Here is an 18,678-nt window from a genome sequence, read left to right on the forward strand (position 1 = left end):
TGTTGGGTGTTATTCTGGTTTTTAAAAAGCCAAAAAAAGAATACTATGTGACCTTGTAGTCGTCGTAGAATGAGTTGTTAGAATCTTTACTTATCTCCACATCAGTGTTTATTTTTAAAGAGCGGTATAGAAGCCTAGGGAGCGGCCTCGTGTGCCTTTCGGGGTTGGGAGACAAACGGGTTTGTGACAAAAACCGGGGCTGATGGTATCCACCCGCTAACCCACGCGCCTGTCCCCACCCCTGTCGCCACCCTCGCACTGCAGGGTTGTGAAGGTTGCCGGCATCTCCCGATGGTGCAAATCGTTGGATCTTTTTGTCAAAACAGCATCCATCTTCATCGCGGGTACGTGGAGCACAGCGGCGCCCGCGCCTACATCTCCTCCAGCGCTGTGCATCCGAGGGTAAAGCATCCCACAGGCCAACGTGTGTTTGTGTGTGTGTGAGAGAGAGAGGCAATCGGCTTAACATGAGTCAAACATATTTTATTTCAATGGAGTAAAATATCAGGCGATCTGTGGTTCTCTGGATTTTGTGCCACCGCACGCATCATGTTGGTTTGAAAGCGAGGTAGACGAGCGTTGCCCGAGAAATAACCGCCAGCCGATGACGCAAAAAAAAAAAAATTCGCACCGAGTGAACTCGTGGCAGGCTGCCAAGCGGTGTTGCGAACTGTCAAGACAAACAATATAAAGTGGGGAGGGAGGGTCTGGGGAAGCCAGATTGCTGCGGCGTTGCGGTCACCTTTTAAGGCGGCTGGGTGGTGGGAGGGAGCGAACAAAAGGAAAACATATACTGGGGAGGGAATGTTGACAGCCTATCCCCCCTCCACCTCTTTGCCTGCCAAGTCGTCAGGACCGGGAGGTAAATGGCAAATTATATCGGTCATCGCTCGATGTGGGGACAGAAAAGGGGAGGGGGAACTGGCGAGTCTTTGCTGTCAGGGTAATAGGAGAGGGGTAGAGATGGAGGAGGGGGATGTCGCTAACTGCCATTTCAGTTGAGGGTCAGCAGCCGTGAGAATACGGGGCGAGGCAGGCAGGACGAGCCCGCCATCCATCGACCGTGCGAGTGAGAGAGAGAAGGAGGACTCGAGGGCCCTGACCCCCTCCTCCCTCTCAGCTCCACTCCCGTCAGCCATGTTTAATTAGGTAGCCACTGCGGTCGTGACCTGGCGCCATTACCCAGTGGATACGTGGATCTTCTCCCCCTCCCCAAGTGGGAGAGATATGGGTTAAAGGGTGACTCGGTGCAGTTCGGGAGGGGCAGGAAATGAGCGAGCGTGTGTTAGGCAGCGCGCGTGGTCCCTCCATGTCGCCTTTAAAAGACTAGGTAGGTGGGGGGGGATGGGATGGAGGGGGGAGAGCTTGTGTGTATTCGGAAACTCATTAAAAGACTCCATGGTGTTGACTTGACAAACACCGTGTCCGATAGTTTCCTCTGCACCAGTCATCGCGAGCTTGCCATCTCCTGGCACACTCCTCCCTCCACCTCTACTTCTCGCTACGTGAATTAATATCAAAGCTATTCACCTGGCTCTTATTTTTTTTTATTATTTTGGTCTGTCACGCGTGCTAACCTCCACCCCACCCCTACACACATACCCCCACCTTACCTAAATGCGGTTGGTAGGGAGGAGAAAAAAAAAGCAGCGACCTTGTGTCGGTTGTGGCCCTGTAAGACACCAGTACAAACAACGACAGCCTCTGTCCCAGGTCCGGTTGAGCAGTGGGCGAGAGGAAGGAACTCCCAATCCCTCACAGAGAAATGGCGTGGCGGCTGGCACAGCTATATCCTGCTGTAGTGTCAACACCACATAGAACTGTAGCCTTGTTTCCCCCTCAACACTTGTGTTCACATCTTGGCTACAGGAACTCCTCCCGATGCTTCTAATTTTAGGCGATGTCATTTTGCGCAGCACGCAGTCTCTGCCTCCCACTTGTATGTGTGTGTGCGTGCGCGTGTAACTGCCTCCATCACAGGCACAAAAAACTAATATGATATGTGATTGTGTGGCTGAGCCTGATGAGGAAAAATAAAGTACTGCCAATGGTAGATCCCTCAGCCGCCATCATCCATGTCACGCAAACCGCAGTCAACAAGTTTTTTCTCTCCTCTTGGAGAAGACGGGAAGGTGGAAGTCGGGAGGGGGAGGGCACGCTGGGGTCGCTAGGCAAGTGTGTGGTGTTTGTTGGCTTACTCGCCTGGGACATCATGTTGGCGTAGTCCTGGCGTTGGTCTCGGTGCGGGGCTTGAGATGTGGGGTGGGGGATGAAGGGGTTGAGTGTTGTGGGTTGCTAGGATGGAGGCGCGAGACTGCATCAAAAGGTGACCGAAAGAATGAGATACAGATTGGGGGAAGGGGAAAAAGTGTTGCAAGTCTTTGATTTTACTCAAAACTTTATTATTATTCAAAATCGGTGGATAAGTTGGAGTCACTGGCAAGTTCGTACGTATTAAAATATATTCTGTTGACCTTTACCGCCTTACCCCGTCAAAGGGGTCGCCGCCATGTATCAGAAAAGATGAGTTGATTGGTGGTTGCGCGTCTCGAGCACACCAACATGGCGGTGTCGAGCATCTTGTGCAACGGGCTAGGAACTGCTGGTTGGTGCCCCCACCCTAAACACACAAAAGTATCTACAGCTTCCAACACTAGGAAACTCATGTAAATGTCTGGGTGAAGGGGAAGGGGAGGGAGTCGGGGATGACAACATTCGTGACCTTTGAACCCTAGCAAGTGCGCAGCCGTGGACGCTGAAACAGGATTTGAGCTTTAACTTGAAAGGTTACGATGGTGAGAGGAAGCAAGAGAGATTCCCCCTCCCTCCCAAATGTGTCCAGTTTGTCTGCCAGCACGTGTGTTCGCCAAAGGTATTGGATCTCAAACGTTGACGCCATAGCATCGGCACAGGCCAAACAATTCCTACTCTTGCTAGGGCAGTGCGAGTCTGTTCGCGGTGTTTCCCTTTCCCTTGGCGAGGAAACAAGAATAAAGAGGAGGAGGAGGAGGAGTTTAAACATGTTTAAATCACATTTTTTAACAGCTTTCCAAACCACTTTCCACTTCACGTTTTCAGCAAGTGGCAGGGCTTGTCGAGCAGTAGCTGTGGTGACTGTTGATGATGTGGGGTAAATAGTCTTGTCGGCACGGGTGGCTGTTGCCAGTATCACTAGTTACGACTTGCAGAAAAGCTCGACAGCCGAGCTGTGAGGTTAGGATCACGTGCTAGTGCGGCGGTGACGTCGTCAGTGTACTCCTGTCTTCAAGTGTTATCGATGCTGCCGGCAAAAGCAGCTGTGAAAGGTGTGTGGGGTGTTGGGAGTAGGGGAGAGAAGGGGGTGTCGCAGTTGGGGTGCATGCTGAGAGACCCGGGGCTGTGTCGCAGATCTCCCGCCTGTAGTGCCTTCAGCCAGTTGAGCTGCCAGACTGTCAGAACACATTCTGTTTGTTGTCCCACCCTGTCCCACCCACCCAATCCCTTCCCCTCCCCGGTGTTTCCCAGTGCAAACTCCCGGGTCTCTGCTCTTTCACGGCGTTGCATTTTGCAGACCTTGAGTTGAGTGCGTGTGTGTGTTTGCCTCCTTGTTGGCGGTTGCTCCACTACTGACGTCTCCGTCATCGGGGTGTCGACGACAGCCAACAGGATGTTACAGCAGCGCATGCGCGTGCCTGCTGGCGATCGCCAAATAGCTTAACTTAATTAACAGTCCAGTAGACTTACACAATCTGGAAAATATGGTATTTCAAATATTTGAAGGATTTTTTTCATGCTATTTTACCTTGTAAATCTTTTAAAATCCTAGTCTATGAGCGATAGTTTGACATTCACTTGCAAAGACAGGCTCATTACGAGAAAAGCAGTGTTTTGCATGTGAAAGTCTGATATGTTCAAGTATGCTCAGTTTACTTATGTACGATTTAACAGATGAGCCCCTACTTGAAACTACTTGTGGAAAGTTCCACGTATTACAGGAGGATTTGATGAGGGGAGGTGCGGGGTAGTCTTCGACCCCACTGCAGTCTGTTGAACAGTCTGTTGAATTTTTGCACTTGATATACAAGCCTGCGCTTCAAACGCATCTAGAAAACTTAAGTACTATATATATATATCTGCACCACGTGATGTGTTTGTACGCGCACACGCTCTCTCTCTCTCGTCCTCACCCTCAGGTCCACTGTCGACCAGTTGTTTCAGATTCTTAGCAAACAGAAATAGAGATGAAAAGTGCAACCCTTCAGATTTGTTTCTCTGTCTGTGCAGCTTCGAAGATTCCAATTCTATGGAGTCACACCACTTCCGGCCGATGGAACACTCGCCAACGGACGGGTACGGGTGTGTCAAGACTCGCAAGAATAAAGAAGACAAGTACTGCGGCGTATGCGGCGATCGCGCCCTCGGCTACAACTTCGACGCCATCTCCTGTGAATCGTGCAAGGCCTTCTTCCGCCGCAATGCACCTAAAGGACTGGTGAGTAGCCTTCAGCACCTTTTGCAGTCGTGTATCCTCGTCACTCAACTCATCTTTTAGTCTTGTCAATGCTTGAACCAAACCAAATCCCTCGTCGAATACCCAACAGCAGAAAAGAATAATGGGTAGATCTTGCCTCCCTCTTTTTTTTTCTTCTGGTCCTTATGTTGTGTATTGAAGCTGTAATAGTCTTGTGTGTCACGAAGTAGATGAGTAGTTCTGGCGCGGATAGATGAGACGATGGATAGCACTGGATGCGTGGCAAAATAGAAGACAAAGAGCTAGCCCAGAAGGTAAATTCACGGAGACATGCAGGTAGCTAGACAAGATGTGTGCATGCATGCAAGTAGGTAGGTAGAGGCAGACAAGAAGATGGATAGTGTTTGATGCCGCGAGCCCGGAGTGAGCGCTGTTTGTGCTGCCTGATAGCGAGCAGGCGGGACGCGACCCTCAACGCACCGCGGATCAGGTTGCGCTGCATCGCCGTTTGAAGGAAGCTGCGAGGCTTTATTTTTGTTGTTGTTTTTCTCCTTAAGGCCAGCGTCAGCTGCGTACCCAACACGCTTGCAGTCGGAGCTGCCACCTAGGAGGGTTGGCAACACAGGCCCTCGACCATGTTTGACAGCTCTCAGAAGACGGGTGGGGTGGGATCGTGCATGACGTCGTGCAGGGTGGCTTTGAGGGGTGCGAACTTCTGCCTCACAACAGCCGTGCAAGAGATGGTGGAGGGCTGTTGCGGATGTTGGGGAGGGCCGTCGTCGGTTCAGGGTGCACTGGAGAGGGGTAGGGTACTGGGGTAGCTGTGACCTCATATGCGGATGCAAAAATGAGAAGAAAAAAGTCGGGGTGGGGGAGGGGTGGAGAGGGCCGTTAGCGCTGCTTTAAGAAATGCCTGGGGTGCATTGTGCGCACTGTTCCTTTGAAGGGTTCCGGCAGAGAGGTTTGAAGTGTGAGCAACATTACGCAAGTCTGACCACCTGGCGGCCACTTACTTGTCCAAGTGGAGAGCTTTTGCTGTCGCCTACGAAGTGTTTTATGTAAAGAGTCATCATATAGTTTACAAACACCGGCCGGCTGTTTGGCAGTACGAGTCTGCAGATAATACCCAGGGGGTGGGGGATTGGTGGCAGGAGGGGTGCATGTGGCGGGAGTGGGGTGCATACTGTTCCATACTGGATGCAGGGATTAGTGACAGATTTATGCGAGGTTTGTATTAGTCTTGATTTTAGGGTCCTGTACTCTGCTCTGTGGTGTCGTCACGTGCCCTTAATCAGTTATTATAGGAGGCTGCGGGCGAAAACCCGACACTGATGACAGTAGAACCCAGGACAGTCGCTTCGCTTGTCACCATAAACACTGGTTCATTTTACTTACAAACTTTTATGTGTCTTGCAACGTATGACCTGAGCACGTGCTGTAAGTTCTGTAGGACTTTGTTGTGCACGTGTTTGTGTTACCTGCGAGCGCTCGAATACAGAAACCTCCGATGGAGATGTTTGTAAGTGGGAATGAGGGGAAGTGAGCATGTCAGACAGGTCGTGCTGTTGGTGTTAGTGCAAAAGGTCGCTTGTGTTTCGTGATGTTTGTATTGGCTGTCTCGGTGAATATTGTAACCATCAGCCTAACTTCACAGTTACTCGCCTTGGCGAAAGTCCAACATGAACTCTGTGGGGTGGTTGGTGTTTGAGCTTTTCTTCGGCTTTTCTTGCATGGGTTTCACTTAATTCTTTTGGTGAGGTAAGTTTAACACTGGTGTAGAATTGTAGATGACAACCGCATTTTTAACTTGGACACCATACTTAATTTAGTACAGCATCGGTAGCTTGGACACAATATTTTGGAACACCATCTGTACCTTAGACACCATATTTAATTTAATACAGCATCTATAGCTTTTCGACACAATGTTTTATTTAGTACAGCATCTGTAACTTGAATACCTTGTTTAATTTAGTACAGTATCTATAGCTTGGACACCATATTTAATTTAGTACAGCAACTATAATTTGAATACTTTATTTAATATTTAGTAAAGCATCTATAACTTGGATACCATACTTTAGTTGGACATTGATATCACAGCTAACACAGGCAGCACCCTCTTCACTGACAAATAAGAACACAAGAAAATGAAACACAAAACACTAATATGACATGCTATTATACACAAAACACTCTCAACCACTAAAAGATGTAATCAACAAAGTTTAACAAAATACAAAGAAATTAAAAATAGAATAAGAGAGGCAAAAATTACATTTAAGTTACACAAAATAGTATCAGATCATAGTATCTGTAAGAATATATGTTTTCACCTTTTCTTTCTAAATTGCAGCCTGTCTTTACATGTTGATATTTTCACCTCCGCTTTGCTTTTCAGTAGTTAGGAATGTTTGTGTTGTCCTGCAGGCTGTGTGGATGTGGTGGACTGGTCAAGCGGTCAGCTCAGTCTCAGTGTTTGTGTAATTATGTAAATTCGTGGTTTGTCTAAGCACACAGTTGCCATCAACAGAGAGTAGGCCTGTAATAGAGTTCGCAAGCCTTAATAAGGAAGGTGATGAACAGCTGCTCGCATGTGTAAGTACAGTGACGACTGCAGTAAGTGTATAATGGCTTTCCGTTATGCTTGATTAAGTGTATGATGGGCTTTCCTACAGATAAGTGTGTAAGGAACTCACACTGCAAGCAAAAGAAAGGAAAAAAGGTTGGAAAATTGGCCGACTTTTGTTCTTTGAAAAAAGTGAAGTGCTTGGACTCTTCTGTTGGATATTTTACCATGCAGTGGGATTTTTTTTCTTTCGTTCGTCTGTTTTTACCCGTCACCTCGCAACACCGCCTAGCGGGCTTCGACCAACTGCGTGCGTCTGTGTGCAGCTGTTTCCACTGCGTTGTTAGGGCTTAGTGAGTGCCTGCTGATCCACACACATTTTTCCTCCACATTTTTTTTCTTTTAAGCCTTCTAAAATCAGAGAGTGAAGCAGTATGCACCGAGAGTCTGACCAGGTGATGATAGATAAGCTGGTGGGAAAGCCACAGTTTAGCACCTTTTGGGCGCTCCTTTGGTCAACATCACTATCCATCCACCCGTAGTTTATAAACGCGATGCTTTTATAATTTGTTTAGGTATATTTATACATTTAATACCATTGGTCGTGTGTATATTATGTGTAGATATAGATATGCCAGAGAGAAACTTAAAGATTAAATCATGCAGTGGCACTGGTAGCTCTTTGTTTCTGTGTGGTAGTGTAGTGTTATTCTAGGTTTGCTTCTGTGAGATATGTAGTGTCATTTGTAGTTATTTGTCTGTGTGGTAGTGTAGTGTCTGTAGTTGTGAGATAATGTAGTGTTGTTTATAGTTGTTTGTTTCTGTGTGGTAGTGTAGTGTCTGTAGTTGTGAGATAATGTAGTTGTTTGTAGCTATATGTCTCTGAATGGTAGTGTAGTGTCTGTAGTTGTGAGATAATGTAGTTGTTTGTAGCTATATGTCTCTATATGGTAGTGTAGTGTCAGTGGTTGTCGCATCTCCATCTCAGTCGTCGTGTAAAGCAAAGTGGCCTTTACACAAGTGTGTGCACGAAAAGTGCATTAATTCGTTTTGCTTGCTGAGCGATTTGAAGAATGGGAGCGGGGAGGGACTCGGGGCAGGAGGCTGCCTGGAGGCGTGTGTTTGCACGTGCAGTTTCACTCCGCAGTCCCTTGGCTGGAATGTCTTCGTCAGGATGTTTTGCTTACAGACCACGTGAGCCAACTTCCCCCGACCGTCTCGTCCACAGGGAGGTGGAGATGGGGGGCCGTGTCGATTTGCTGATGTTTGCTTCCTGGCCGACTCTGGAAAATTATATCTCTAAACTTTTCGTTTCTCTGGGTCCTGACACTTGTCGACAAAAGAACTGGGTTTACTTCTCCTTCGTGATGAATTCAGGGTGGTCAGGACTCCAGTAATTGATCAGGGATGCGACTGTGGTCAGAAAGAATGATTCTTTTTTAAGAAGGTATCTCAGAGTGTAGGATTCTTTAGTTCTTTCGATCTGATAATACGGGTAGCAAGTCTTATCACTGCTTCTACCCATCACATGTATTCTCTCCTTCTTTCATCACCTGTCCCTGTCGTCCTCGGGACTTTACAATGTCTGTTGCTTAGACCGAGACGCCATTAGAAAATGAGCGGCCAACATCGCCATGTGTACAGAAAGTTTTATTAGCAATATTATTGCTATTGAAAGTCTCCTAGTCAACTTGCTTGTTGACGCAGTCACCCGTAAGTCGTTGCCCGTGACAACGGCCTAGCTTATGGAAAGCGCACCCCAACCTTATTCATCCGCTGCTGATATTTTCTGATGAAGTAGGTAGATACCCACTTTTATCAGGTGGGTGCAGGAGGTAGGAATACTTTCCAGCCACAAAGAATCCAGCCAGCATCCAGGCGGTTACCTTTTATTTCCAATACGACGCACCAACCGCCTTGCTTGTAGTGACGGTTACATAAACTGTAGCAACACAGTGTATACAGGGTATACAGTATACACTACAACACTTGCAGTGCAGGGGCGGGTAGTGGTTTTCTAACACAGTTGTAACGGGGTATAGGTGTTGCCTGGCAATTTTACATTTAATATTTTGAGAATTGGTTTTCCCAGTGGTGTCTTTCTTTGTGTTTTGTTTGGGGTTCGGCTGCAAATGTCTTCATACTTTTTATTAAATAGGTCTGTGTCTGTGTCTAGACGATCAGTTGGTACACATTAAATAGTGACATCTTAAGTTTTAAAACGGTGAGAATACTGACACAGAATTGGACAAGTTTGGAAGTCATAAACTCTGCATGTAGAAAGGTAAGTCATCGCTAGTCCTTATTTTAACACTTACTCATGCTGTACGTGCAGTGTTGTCTGTCATTATTTTGGCTGTTTCATAATGAGGAACAGAATATTCACAACAGAGAATTGCCTTAAAGTGGAGAGATGACCCCCGACCTGACTAACTGGCCGAAGTTCCATTGTTTAATGCCAAGTTTTGCATGTCCGCGACAACAATAATTTAAAGTGTTGGTTATTTTTTAGAGGTGTATTTCGGGCCGTACTTTGTTGATGTGAGGTTTTTTGATCTGCTTTAATAATTTGTATAAATGTCAGATGAAAGACTCTACTAGTAATAATAATACCACCTTAATACATGTAATAATAATGTAAGCTTTTGTAGCGCGGTTTTCAACCAAAGTCAGGATCTCCGTGTATTAAAAATGCGAAAATACAGAAGACCAAATTCCTGTAGCTGTCTTTGTAAGGTCGTTGTGCCGGATGACATTCATATACCAAGATGTCCATGAGACAAATAACTCTACATTTAAATGCTCTTACCTAGAATTCCTCTGAAGGACGCGAAATCGCCCTAAAGAAGTTGTTTGTGTGAACACGCATAATCCACAACAACTCGGGTGGAGTTCGCGCCGATGTCAGGTGCAAGGACAGAGCATGAAGATGAAGGCATTTGACAGCGAGGCTGGAGTCATTCGGCATGAACACTCAGATCGCGTTTCAGGGTTGTAGCCAGGATTACAATGAAATAAAGCCATGAAGAGCATAAAAAGGCTTTGGTTTATGATGCGCAGGGCTAAAAGTACGGGGGAAGGGAGGAGCAGACAACAAACCAGGTTGTTTTTTATAAAACGTTTGAAAGATAGCCCCCAGTCCTTGCCATCCAGCTTAGCGCAGAATAGGGACCTGTCCCTGTCAGCGGTGACTTAAGTAAGGGCAACAAATGTTTGACAGAAGAGAAGTGTAATAAGACTTTCAAGACTTGCTTTGCTGCAGAAGGGCGTCTCCAGAGCGAGAGGAGTATTTATTAAGGATATAAACGGCATGATGAAAAGTAGTCGATAAAGAATGTGTAGAGTACATGTTAATAAAAGATTAAAATACGATCGACTCAAACATGGCAGCGCCACCACCTGACCATCTGCTGAGGGCGACGCCCAGCTGCTTAGGGAGGACCTTGTTTGCCCTCGTGGCTGCTTGTGCTTGTGGCATGTACCTAACCGCAGCATCGGCAGTGACACCTTACCACCACCGCCGACAGTGATACATCGCCACCACTACCACCACCTTCACTTCCTTAATTTAAAAAAAAAACAGCAGGTCGTGCAGACTTGTTCAGGTGCACTCCCTTTTCGCGCCTTGAACGCGGCAGTAGGGAGGTCTTCGTCATGTTGCCTTTTTCTTCATTATCACTCAAGAATAAATAAGATAATGATAATACATCATGATCTCGCACTCGTTTCATTTTACAATTAAGCTATTTATTTATTTCAAGACAGTGAACAGTATTATGTTTTTCGTAACGAGTAATTTTGTGCTGCTTCTCTCAGCCACATTTGTGGTGCAACCTTAGACCAGGGTTACTGGGACTAGCCTAGTGAGAGAGTCCCAACCTGACTCTGTGGGAAACGAATGGAGGTCGAGAAAGAGTGAGGGGGGTGAAACCTTCACCACTACTCGCTTATCCTTGAAACAACGGCGGCACATGCCTTGTTTATAGTTGCCGTGTTGGCGAGCAAATAGGGGCCCTCCTGCCCCCAACACACACACAGAGATGGGGACAAGCAGGGCTGGGAAGACAAGCAAAAGGGCCGCCAGCCCGCAGCATCCTGTTTGTCCTCGACGTTGTGGTGCTGTCCACCGCAGACCTTCAGGCTGTCAGCTGCGGCCGGCCAAGGCAGGGCACTGTGCACACTGTGCGACAAGCTGGCAAACACGCTGACTGCCGCCGTCTCCCCCAGGCCTTGGGTCTCAACCGGAAGCCGTCCTGTGGCTTGGCAGCACGAGGTGCACGCTCTCTCTGCAATCCACCAATTTGTGGGAGGCTGTGGTGGAGGGTGGCTGAAAGCCTTGGAGACGTTTGACGATCATAAGGCTAGCATCGGCCCCCGCCAAGGGAGCAGGGACCGGGGACCTTATTGTTCCCACGTCTGTGTCGCGTTGTCCTGTGATTCAAGAGGGGTTTTGCGTTTTTTGTTTTTTGCCAGGTACTGGCGTAGGTTTCCGCATTGGCTCGCCAGGAAGGTGGGATAGATGCTTAGGTGGATGCTCCCAGGTGTACGTGTGGACAGAGTGGACGACCGTCTGGCTGGAAGAGACCTTGGTGGTTGGGTTGATGTTGGCAGACCCTCTGCTGCTGCTCGTCCTCGCTGTGGGAGTTGTGAGGAGGGAGGGAGCATCCAGGCGGGCTTGTATGCTTTACCTTCGTCGCCTTGGCCAAAAAGCACGATTTGTGGAGAGCAGCCTCTGCCAAACTCGAGGGGCCCAAGGAATGAATGTCTTCTGTCTTCTGCAGGGACGTAGCCAGAGAGAGAGAATAACTTCAAAGCAGCTGTAGCTAGCTGGAATCTCGGCTCGCCATCCGAGGCCAAAGACGAAGTTGTTTTGAGCAGCGTTCCAAGATGCCGAGGGATAACAAAAAAAAAAAAAAAGACGAAGAAGAATTAAGCGATGGGAGCGACCACGGGGCTGGCGGACACTTGCCTGCGGTTCTGCCTGTCGGCGTCATCCTCTCTCCTCTCTTACCTTGTCATGTAAAACAGAGGTTTTTTAAAAAAATGGCCGCTTGGTGGGGCCTTTATCTGATCTGTCACAGTTGGGAGTAATTCATCTCTCATTCTTTCATTTCATTCTTATCATGTGTCATCTGTGTCGCCTGTTTTTGCTTTCTTGTTTATCTCTCGTTCACCAACCTGTTTGGAAAGCACAAGCTGATGACACGAATACATGTTTTGGGACCAAAAAATATTCTACTTTTCAGAGGGACAAGAAAATTACAGGAAACCACAGATAGTCGAACAAAACCTGCTCTTCTTGTGTTTTTTTTTTCTTTTTCTCCCTTCTCTCTCTCTCTCACATACACACACTTTCATTCTGTCAGAACCCATGTTTAGGCGTCCTACAAGCGTCTACTTTCTTCCCTACTTCATTTTAAAAATGTAAAGACGTATTCCTTCTCACGGCCGTCTGAGGCAACAACGACCACGTCTACCAGGACGTTGAACTACATTGAAGTCGCCCCGATTGGTCGGCAGTTAGTAGTCGGTCTCGATATTTAAGAGCATTGGCTCTGCGTGTTACCAGAGGCTTCTGCTGGCGGGGATTGGTTGCATCTGGTAGAGTTTGTAATTACATGGCGCTGGCGTCAAGGTGAGCTCGCCACGCCTGGCTGCACGCTGATGTCATGCGTGACGTTGTCGGCCCCGTCGCGTCCTTGTCGTCAGGGGCCACGCTGTGTACGTCACTGAAGCGAAGCCAAGACTGGAGGTTGTGGGACAAGACCCTGGCATTGATGAGGGGGGGAGCCTCACAGTGGGGCGATGCCTACAGATGGCAGTTTGATGTCAGCAGGACCACTACCATTGTGAAGTAGTTCGGGTAGTTTGGGTGGGTCACGTGTCTACCCACCACAGTCGGGGCTTGTCGTCTTCAAGATTACGGTGCGAGGGAGGGTGGTGGAGAGGTTCTGCCCTCCTCACTTGTTTGGTATACACTAAAAAAAACCTTTCAAATATAGATACCAACTAGGAAATTGTTTTACTCCAAAAAATCGTACACCTTAGGAAATGGCACTAATCCTATCAGTCATCTTTTTCGTTTACGTTGGACGGAAACTGCTTAAGGTAAAATAGCGAATGTCCTATTGTGGTGAAAAAGTTCCGGACTTGCTGAAGATATAAGATATGTACCTCCCAACACGTTTTATCGTGAAATATGTTTCTGGGGAATATTGCGAAGATTTTGTAAGTGTGCGTTAGTGTGTCTTTGTTTTTTGTTGCTGCTGGGTTTTTTTCCTGCTTCAGGAAGACTCTTTAACAACGGGGAGAATGCTCGCAGGAGAGAGAGAGGAAGTGGGGGATGATGGAAGAGGAGATGAAAATCTGTCGTGACGACCCAGCACTCAGGTTCATGTTTACCGGGCTGCCCTTGCCGTGACTTTTCCAGATATAACCGTTGTAACGCGCAATGTCCGGGCTTTTGTGGCGGTGTCAGGGGTAGCGTTAGGCCGACACCCACTCTCTCAATACGTGTATGCGCTGTGTAATATGCAGATTATTGCCGGTGTTACTCCATTTCATTACATCGCATCGGTAACATGCGCATGGTTTTACTGTGCACATGACTTCCATCTCTGAGGTCAGTGAGGTCGAGTCGAGGCCGTGCAGTTTGGGTGTCTATGTGGGGAACCCGGATGAGAGCCACGAAAGGCAATGCCGCGAAGAGTAACTTGACAATAAAGTTAGGAAGACAAAGGGTACCGTGTCTTCAGCGAAAGCATGTTCCTCCATTTAACATTTGACCTTTCGGACATCAGAGTTCATGGGATCAGAAGCTATGACATCCGTGTGCACTGGAGGTTGTGTCGTCCCCTAGTCGCCATGTTCCCCTGTCGCTTCTTGTTTTTCCCCAGACCCTGTACTAGCGCCACCAGCTGTCCGTGCGCCCTCGAGCATGCGATGTGAGAAGATCTGCCACACTGTGAGGACTGGTTGTTGTCTACAAATACAGACCGTGACCATGCTGGCTCGTTGTATACAACGTGTATTGAGTGTGCAACGACCTTTCTCACACACGCACGCGCGCGCGAGCTTATTTAGAGCAAGACATGCAAGAGGCTTAAAATCAACACATAATGTTATGGCTATGATTCATCAAGCGGGTTGGTAATGATGTGATCTGCATGCACCCTGCTGCATACACCCGAGGCTTCGGGGTATCTCGTCAGCACGCCCATAGGGTCTGTCCCACACTCGACTCTCATACCTGCCGTGCGCCGATAAGAACAGCAGACTCGGCTAGCCCCGCAAGCGGTTGTCATGGAGGACTTCTTTGCCGAGACTCATCCATCCGCAGCCTCTCTCCTAGGCGCTCAGTGTGTCCCCTCCCGCTTCATTTTCTCAAACTACTTGCTTTCGACCCGTTCGTCCCTTCTTGCCTCGGAAAAATAAAAAAAGGCAGGTTAAATTAAAATTCATCCAATTTTCACCGCTCATGGGGAGAGCGGCAGTTTAAGTGCAAAGCAGGTAAACCGATGCTATCCTGCATGCATGTCTACAGCTTCCCTCCTTCGCCTCCCCACTCGACCACCACCACCCTGCTGCTTTTCTGAGTCATCCACCATGGCGTGTGGCAGGCTTGACTTCGAGACCCACTGTCTCTGTCATGGTGACGACGTCGTTGACGACGACAACGATGATTTATTAGTTCTTAACTCGAGGCGCCATGTAAACCAAAAATGTTGCCGGCTGTTGGAGGGTTTGTACATTAGGGTCTTTTAGCCTGGACTTGGGCTAGTCTTGTGCTGAATATGCAAGTTCCCAAAGGCCACCCTGATGTTACACATCCCAGGGCCCCACGGTCCACCCTGCTTATTGTGTTACTGTTGTAGGTCAGCTTTCTGACTCGTGCTGTGCATCGGAACGGGTGGGGTGGGAGTTCGAACGCCTACTTCGATTGATAACAACTGATTTAAGAGGCGCTGTTAGGGTCAAGATGACTTTTGTCTAGGCTTCGATTTATTTATGGAAATTTGTGAATGGCTGAAACTTAAAAGGTGCTTGGTGCAGGTAAGTCGTTTGCTCAGAAAGAGTTGTCGTCTCTGACGCAGGTGTGCAAGCCTTCTCACACTGGATGTTTCAGAACGGGAGGAAAATTAGCGAAACGGACAGATGATTTTTTTTTTTTTTCGTTTTCTTTGGAACAGGATTCCAGTTTGTTTACCTTCAGTTTTGTAACCTTCGCCAGTCGTCGATTCCACCCAATCGATGAACGGAATTTTCTGGAAAAAAAAATTCTTCTGATCTCCTAATGCACGTCTAACGCAGACGAACCTAAAAAAAGAGAAGAAAATAATGAACACGTTGAAGATTCCAATCGCACCGTTCAAAATCCATTAGTGCGGTCGATTGAAGATTTCAGCTTTGTATGTTCAACCCTTCCTCACACATACACCCCACCACCACCACCACCACCACCACCCAATTTTTCTCTTTTATTCAGCTAATGGGTGTTCTTTAGGGAATGAGTAATAAAAAAGTTTCTTCCCCCTTCCTCCATCAGAGCTTGAAATTCACTTGAAAATGGTTCTGAGCTAACCGCGACTTAAGTCTGCATTAGTATTTTACCGAGATCAGCATCCTGTGGGCTGACTAGTGGTGTTCTTGAGAATAAAACTACCTAGACAAGCACCAAACTCACTAACCCTACCCACACACACTCATCATACCTAACCGACCATTCCAGGTCACAACGCGAGGTTCACTTACAGGGTGGAGTTTAATTTCGGCCCCTTTAGACTGTGGTAAAGTGTTGTGTGGAGACAGACAAACAGTAGGATGACAGACTGAGACAGGAGGAGGCCGGTTTTTACCGTTATCAGGTCCATAGTCTACACTCATTTTTCCTCCATGCTTTCACTGTCTTTTAGCTTTATTTTTTTTTTTATTTATTGGTAGTAGCACCGAGGCACATTTGTGTACCTTTCTTCATTCATGCATAAGTGATGAAGGTGCAAGTTGTACTTGAACTCCATATCTGTAGATGTGGCGACTCAGTGCTTGTGAATTATTGATTGTGAGTTGTTCTTCCACCTGCCAACCTGAAAGTTTGTAGATGATGGGACGAACGTCAGCGCGGATGTGATGGCAGTGGAGCAAATACGAAATAATACACTAGACTTTGTCAGTTAATGCTGATAATGGTGGAGTAGTACATCAACCACAAACTCGAGACTGGCCCTGTGTCTGAACTTTGTATATATATATTAATTGAATGTGATGTGTTCACATTATTTCAATGTTGTACATGATTGTGTTGTTTTTCAAGTTGCATTCTAGATGGTTGATATTGGACACAGCAGATTTGAGTGCAAAGGAACTTGCGTTTGCACGCGCAGGACAAGCACACAAGCAGACGTGCATAAATCATGGTGTGGGTGTGCGGGGCATTGTGGGTGTTCATACCGCCGTTACTGTGCGGCGGGCGAGTATCGATCAGGCGCAGGTCGGCGGCTTATCTACCTCGTAGACCCCATCGATCTCCCTGCTCGGCGACTCCTCAGCATGTCTCCTTAATCGCCCGCTCCCGGGGGACCTAAGCCGCACCTTGATAAGGCTGGAGTGAAGGCAGAGGAGGGGTGCGCACTCGGTAATCACCCTGCACGCTGCCCAAGTGGAGACAGGAAAGAGGGAAGAATAAGGAGAGATGATAGTCAAAGATGACCCACCGGCGGGGATGAGAATTACAAGCGTGGAGACATCGCTCTCCCGCCCCTTGCACTCAACCGTCATGTGCCTGCCATCAGGCTTTGGTTTTAATGAGAAATAAATAGGGTCGGGGTTAGCTTGATTAGTGTCAAGCGCCTACCTTCAGTCGCACGCGGCGGCTCAGGTGCCAGGTATGGTGAGACGACCACGCTAATTGTGACAACAACGAGTACACTAATTGTGTGAAGACCACGCTAACAGACAACAGCCTGTCGTGTGTGTATTGATCATGGCCGCTTTGGAAAGTTTGCTATAACATTTCATACCTACAGTTTCCCGCAAGTAGAAGGTTTTGGATTCCTCTGCACGTGACTGACTCCTTTCCTTCCTGCGTCTCTCTCTCTCCTTTTTCTCTGTGTGTGTGTGAAATAGAGAGAGGGCTGGAGGAGCAGATAGTTTGTTATTTAGAATCAAGGTAGCAGGTTAGGGTGATTGTTTACTCCTTTGCTACAACAGATAATTCCCTCTTTCTATCTCCCTCCCTCCTTGTCGACGCTGTCTCGAGAGACGTCTCACAGTGTTCATCCTGTAGGCTAAATGGTCTTCGATCAACTTTCTCCTTCTGTACTTCAGCCTCTCCGCTCCCTCACATATCCACTCAACTAGTTCGTAAACCTGCGTACGTGTCTTTCTGCTTTTGCTAAGTTCAAGGACAGCAGTGTCACGTGGTTATAAATGTTCAGTAAACACACGCTAAGTGCTTAAACACGTTAATGCAATAGTCTAGTCTACCTGCTTGGGGATCACGTGGATACCAGGATACTACTGAAGACTTGATGTGCAGATGAGACTATTTTGTTGTCGAGAAGGACGTAAATAACTTCACGAGCTGCAGATCGTTACCGCTTAACGAACATCTTCGTCGACTGCGATGAAGGCGACATTTGGCACAACTACTGTTGTGGAACTCTTTCGACCTTTCTCTTAGCAGAGCGAACAAAAAGCTGTACATGCGAGCGCGTGTAAGAGGGGGAGATACGAATGAGATTTTTTACATATTACTTTCTTCTCATTGTATAGTTATTGTTACACTAACGCTTTGATACATTTTGTGTCAATATTAATTGTTAGTGTATTTGTTTTGGTGTCGTAAATAACGAGTTGGCTGCTGTGGTGTGGAAATGTGCTGTGTAAATACACTTGTTATTGTGATGATAATTAGTTTGTTCATTCACCTTGCAGGAGTACTTCAAGTGCCCGTACGAGGAGAAGTGCAAGATGGACGTGTCCAATCGACGTTTCTGCAAGCGATGTCGGCTGCGGAAGTGCTTTGAAATCGGCATGCGCAAAGAGTACATCCTGACAGAGGAGGAGAAGATGCGCAAGAGGATGCGTATAGAGGAGAATAGGTGAGTCTTGCTTGGTCACGTGACTATATATACAGAGAAGAAGTTTTAGAGAGCGGAAACGTCTGCCGTTAGAGCATTAACGCGCATGTGCGACCTCTGATCATCGTCTGTCCACAGTGGTGTAGTCTGGTTAATCACAGAGGCCTGGCTTTTGCTTTATCTTTTTTTTTAACTGTATGTACTAATAGTATCGTAAAAGTAAATATGAAAGGATTTTTTTTAAGTCGGTCCTACTTTTTATAGTTTTTTCCTTGTGCTTTTTAATTTGTATATTAATTTTTAACGAAGATCTAAAATTCTTACTTATCAGTAAGGATTTTTCCTTTAAACAAACTTACTGGAATAAAAACTGCAAGTTGAAAACAGAAAACTCACAGCTTTCACAGAACTTGATAGGAAGATGTGGCCTGTAGTGTTTGTGGATCATTAGGATTCAATCATATATCATTTTCAGCAAACTGCAGATGGACAGTGTGCCTTGATGATAAAGGCGAAAATTTAAGGAAAAGTATTTTAAGGGAGCGTATAAGTATAGAAACTTGTGAAAAATATTTAATCCC

General features: G+C 47.0%; 1 protein-coding gene across 7 annotated transcripts in view; it reads left to right on the top strand.

Annotated features, from left to right (window-relative positions):
* Positions 1-18,678, top strand: part of LOC112564238 (nuclear hormone receptor HR96-like) — a 210,326-nt gene that overhangs the window by 181,576 nt on the left and 10,072 nt on the right. For all 7 annotated transcript variants that reach the window (XM_025238920.1, XM_025238917.1, XM_025238922.1 and 4 more), the window contains 2 exons: positions 4,264-4,471; positions 17,952-18,118. In XM_025238920.1, coding sequence (XP_025094705.1) covers positions 4,264-4,471; positions 17,952-18,118 — 375 coding nt within the window. The remainder of the gene's footprint in view (positions 1-4,263; positions 4,472-17,951; positions 18,119-18,678) is intronic.

This window comes from Pomacea canaliculata, linkage group LG5 (assembly GCF_003073045.1).
Source record: "Pomacea canaliculata isolate SZHN2017 linkage group LG5, ASM307304v1, whole genome shotgun sequence".
Classification (NCBI taxonomy): Eukaryota; Metazoa; Mollusca; class Gastropoda; order Architaenioglossa; family Ampullariidae; genus Pomacea; species Pomacea canaliculata.